Here is a 4283-nt window from a genome sequence, read left to right as displayed (position 1 = left end):
TTCCTTGCAGGCAAGCCATGTCTGTTCTAGTCCGAGGTGAGCGCCACTATGTATATTGGATTGGCCCAATAACGATAACGAATTGATTTCTCTGGGAATACAGTGTTCTGATAGGGAGCATTCTGATTCCGAAAAGCAACTCAAGACCGAAACCGAAGGAGAGTGAGAGGAATTTGTGGGATTTCCTCTTGCCCAGGAGCGAGCTGCAGTGTAATTCCTTAACTCCCCACTGTATGGAATCTGCGTAGGTAATTCCTCAATTCCCCACTATATGGAATCTGCGTAGGTAAGACTGTATGGAATCCATGTAGGTAAGACTCCCTTACCATTTCATGTGCTAATGCCATGGTTTATGCAATTTAGACTTATCCCTAGCCCCATCCCAAGCTCTGCAAAGGGATGGCTCTGCTCAGGTAAGATCAGGACCAACCCACAACAAGTCTTACTTCTCTTTTTTCCTACTCTACGAAGGGAAGGAAAAAACAAACCGTCTGTAACAAACGAACCTGTACAAAGCCCCACCAGATATGAGTGTCTTGAGCCAGGGATGCGTAATAGATTGAAGCCAAAGCCAAGCTATATATAAGTAGGGGGCTAGGGCTAGCCAAGGTAATAAGTAAGTGAAGTGGATTTTACAAATGCCGACGGATATAACTCCACCGCCAAAATCGTTACGATTACTATTCCTTTTTCATGGAGACATCTTGCTCTTTTCTTGGTTATATAAATCTCATAATTCCTGCCACATTTCTTCATGCATGTCCTACACCCGTGTCATTCTATTCAGACGTTGCCCCATTGCATCTTATTAAATATCCCACTACGCTCCTTTGTCACCTTGCATTGTGATTGTGACTCTGGAGATTTTCTGGTTTTATTTATAGTCTGCAAGCACCAGGGTTCAAACTTTGTGGCAGAGGCCACCTATCCATGTATTTACTTCCTTGACAATGAGTTATCCCTATCTTTATTTATGTTTCCAAATCTTTCATTTTTGTTATTGATTTTAGCATCATATTTTACCATTCAACCTTATCCATTCTTGTACTTGTCGATGGAGGAAGCAGATAGAACCAGGGAGAGGGGTTAACAGATTCAGGGCCTCCTGCTTTGCTGGGCAATGACCATCAGCTTGGTTTATAATTTGGAGGCGCTTGGTTTTAAAAACAAAAAGGTAAAACAATCGTCTGGCGTTGGGGGCAGGTTGAGATGGGCACATGGATTGCATTCACGACAACATATCCACCCAAACGTTCATTTATTTATTTTTTATTTCAATTTTTTATTTTTATTATTATTATTTTTTAAATTTAGCATAACAGCCTTTCATGCATGGCACGTGTCACATGTCCATGAGAGTGACTGGATAGATTCATTCACTGGGGCTTAGGGTAGCTGGAGGTTACTTCCCGCAGTGCGGAATCATATATAGTTTAACTGAACTGAAGGAAAGGCTGCCCTATGCAGATTGTTGGGTGCAGGTAAAATACTAGATCAATACAAAATCGATGTGACCTTACCAACTATGTACAATATAGTGGAGCGAGGTGGAAGGTGGGTTCAACTGTTTTACCTTCTAGACATATTCTGTAGCCCTTAATCTTGTGTTTATTGTGCCTAGGTTGTAGTGATGAGCTCATTTGACCTAAAACTGGAATGTGCAGGCCCATTATCATGACCCACATTGGACGCCCTTATGACAAGAAGACAAAAACTATCACTACACTCCAGGATGAATCTGTGGATGCTGTTGTTGCTTATTTGCAACAGAAGCTCCACATCAAATTTGCAGTTCCCTGCTTCAGTTCAACGGAGAAAAATGGAATTTTGGATATTGACACCTCCATCAATTGGCTGATCCATGACCTTAAGAGTCGGAAGATTGGTGGAATCTACATGCCAAATAATCGGTGGTTTGCAGTGAGTTCTTTAGCATGATTATTGTTTTTTTTGGTTCTTCCAGCTCAATTTCCTTTCCCCTATATGAAGTAAATTATTAAATTCATGGTTGTGATAATCTGGCCTAGTCATTTATTGAAAAAGATTTTTGTCACTAACACAATCCTAACTAAACCAATGTCTGATATGTAACTTGATGTTACAAAACTCAAGGTTGCATGTATCAAAGCCTGACTTAGTTAGGCCTGTGCTAGTGTCCATTTTTATTTTAGCCAATGTATGCTTAGATTCCATATACTGTTATGCATGCCAGGCAGCAGAATGTACCTGACTTATCTGGGTGTAATGAACTTTAAGGTGATCTTAACTTGATTATGTCTGGTCACAGGAAGACAAATTCTTTAAAAGTCTGGGACTTGTGATCTAGGACCCAAAGCCTCTATGAAAAAACACCTGAGACCTCAATTACTTACATTGATTTGAAATCTAGGTTTTGTCTACCCTTGTATTAAAAAATATAACGGGGTTGGTAGCATTGACTAGCTACCTAGACTTAATGATTGAATATAGGCATCTCTTTATAATTTACAAGTTGAATACATCTTCCTGAAAGTGAAATAAGAATGGAAAATTCTTTGCCCTTACATGAAACATGGTATTGAAGACAGGAATAAAGCTCTATAGAATTGTCTTTCAGATTCATGCTATAGCTAATGTGTATCCGTGTGTGCATATACTTGAGCTTCCAAATGTCTAGGAGAATTAGACCTAGTCTTAGTTGGATTTCTTCTAATGTCCATTTTCAATGTGCCCAACCCACTATTTTTATTCAATGCGTTGTTTACTCATATGACTGGCGTTCTGGGTTTTACTAATAGTTGGTCTCCTGAAAACAAATTATTCAAAAATCTAGGGCATATGATGTACCTTGGAGGAACAGGAACCTGGGGGCCTTGAAACTTATATTGAGTGGACGTCTATGTTTCATCTAGCTCTATTAAGCAAACCAATGTGTCTGGTATCAAAGATCAGCTGAATATGATTTAATATAGCCATTTCCTTTATAACTTCTGAAGCCAAATATCTCTTGCTAATAATAATTTTAGCTCTTCCATGAAACATGAGAGGAAGACAAAGGATCAGCTAAATGTGATTGAATATAGTCATTTCCTTTATAACTTATGTAGCCAATCATCTTTTCTTGATAATAGTTTTAGCTCTTCCATGAAACAGGGGGAGGAAGACAAAGGAGAGAAGCTTAACAGATTTGTAATTCAGCTCTCGGTTGTAGCTGATGTATATGTTAATGATGCATTTGGCTCATAGTAGCCTCACGTCTCCACATACCATATTGAGACATACCTTCCCTCATATGCAGGACTATCCACAATATGGCAGTATGTGATGGTGCAGCGCTTAATCTTGTGTTTATTGTGCCTAGGTTATTGTGATGAGCTCATTTGACCTAAAACTGGAATGTGAAAGCCCATTATCATGAACCATATTGGACGCCCTTATGACAAGAAGACAAAAACTATCACTACACTCCAGGATGAATCTGTGGATGCTATTGTTTCCTATTTGTAACGGAAGCTCCACATCAAATTTGCAGTTCCCTGCTTCAGTACAATGGAGAAAAATGGAATTCTGGATATTGACACCTCAATCAACTGGCTAATCCATGACCTTAAGAGTCAGAAGATTGGTGGAATCTACATGCCAAATACTTGGTGGTTTGCAGTGAGTTCTTTAGCATGATTACTGGTTTTTTGGTTCTCCCGGCTCAATTTCCTTTCCCCTATATGAAGTAAATTATTAAATTCATGGTTGTAATAATCTGGCCTAATCATTTATTGAAAAAATATTTTTTTCACTAGCACAGTCCTAATTAAAACAATGTCTAATATGTAACTTGATGTTACAAAACTCAAGGTTTCATGTATCAGAGCCTGACTTAGTTGGGCCTAATATTTGGCACCAGACATAGGTCCTCTCTGTTCTACTTCATGTCAGAGGTAAAGAGCCTACTATATATTACCTTTTTCACAAAGTAGATTTATCAGAGTATCCTAAGAGTGTGTATGGGAACCATCCCCATGCCCATCATTTTAATTAAGTGCTTACATAATTCCTGCATTGTCCCATCTAGAAAAGTCTATAGATGACCCCACTGAAAGCCTAAGAATCTGGAAGTAGATCATTAACTACTATTTCCTTAAAATTTTCATTTATTATGCTGTTGTATGTCATAGAATTAAGAGACAAACTATTTTTAATCATTTTCGCTAAGCATTGGGACTTATAAAGTGGACTAAATTAGTAATAAAACTTTGTCCAGTAGTTTCCAAAACACATCCTCTGCCTCCTTAGTCATGTATTTCCTG

The 4283-nt window shown here is 38.5% G+C and overlaps 1 protein-coding gene across 1 annotated transcript; it reads left to right on the top strand.

The window, feature by feature from the left end:
* The first annotated feature begins 399 nt into the window (after positions 1 to 399).
* Positions 400 to 1938, top strand: LOC149263829 (uncharacterized). Its single transcript, XM_089391045.1, has 3 exons — positions 400 to 413; positions 1468 to 1554; positions 1665 to 1938. The coding sequence occupies exons 1-3, from the start codon at positions 400 to 402 to the stop codon at positions 1936 to 1938; spliced, it is 375 nt and encodes a 124-aa protein (XP_089247171.1).
* Positions 1939 to 4283: the final 2345 nt, after the last annotated feature.

Source organism: Pinus tabuliformis, chromosome 6 (assembly GCF_031772625.1).
Source record: "Pinus tabuliformis cultivar Carrire ecotype Pingquan chromosome 6, CPIR1, whole genome shotgun sequence".
Taxonomy (NCBI): domain Eukaryota; kingdom Viridiplantae; phylum Streptophyta; class Pinopsida; order Pinales; family Pinaceae; genus Pinus; species Pinus tabuliformis.
Note: the sequence above shows the minus strand (reverse complement) of the source record. Positions and strands in the feature narration are given on the sequence as shown.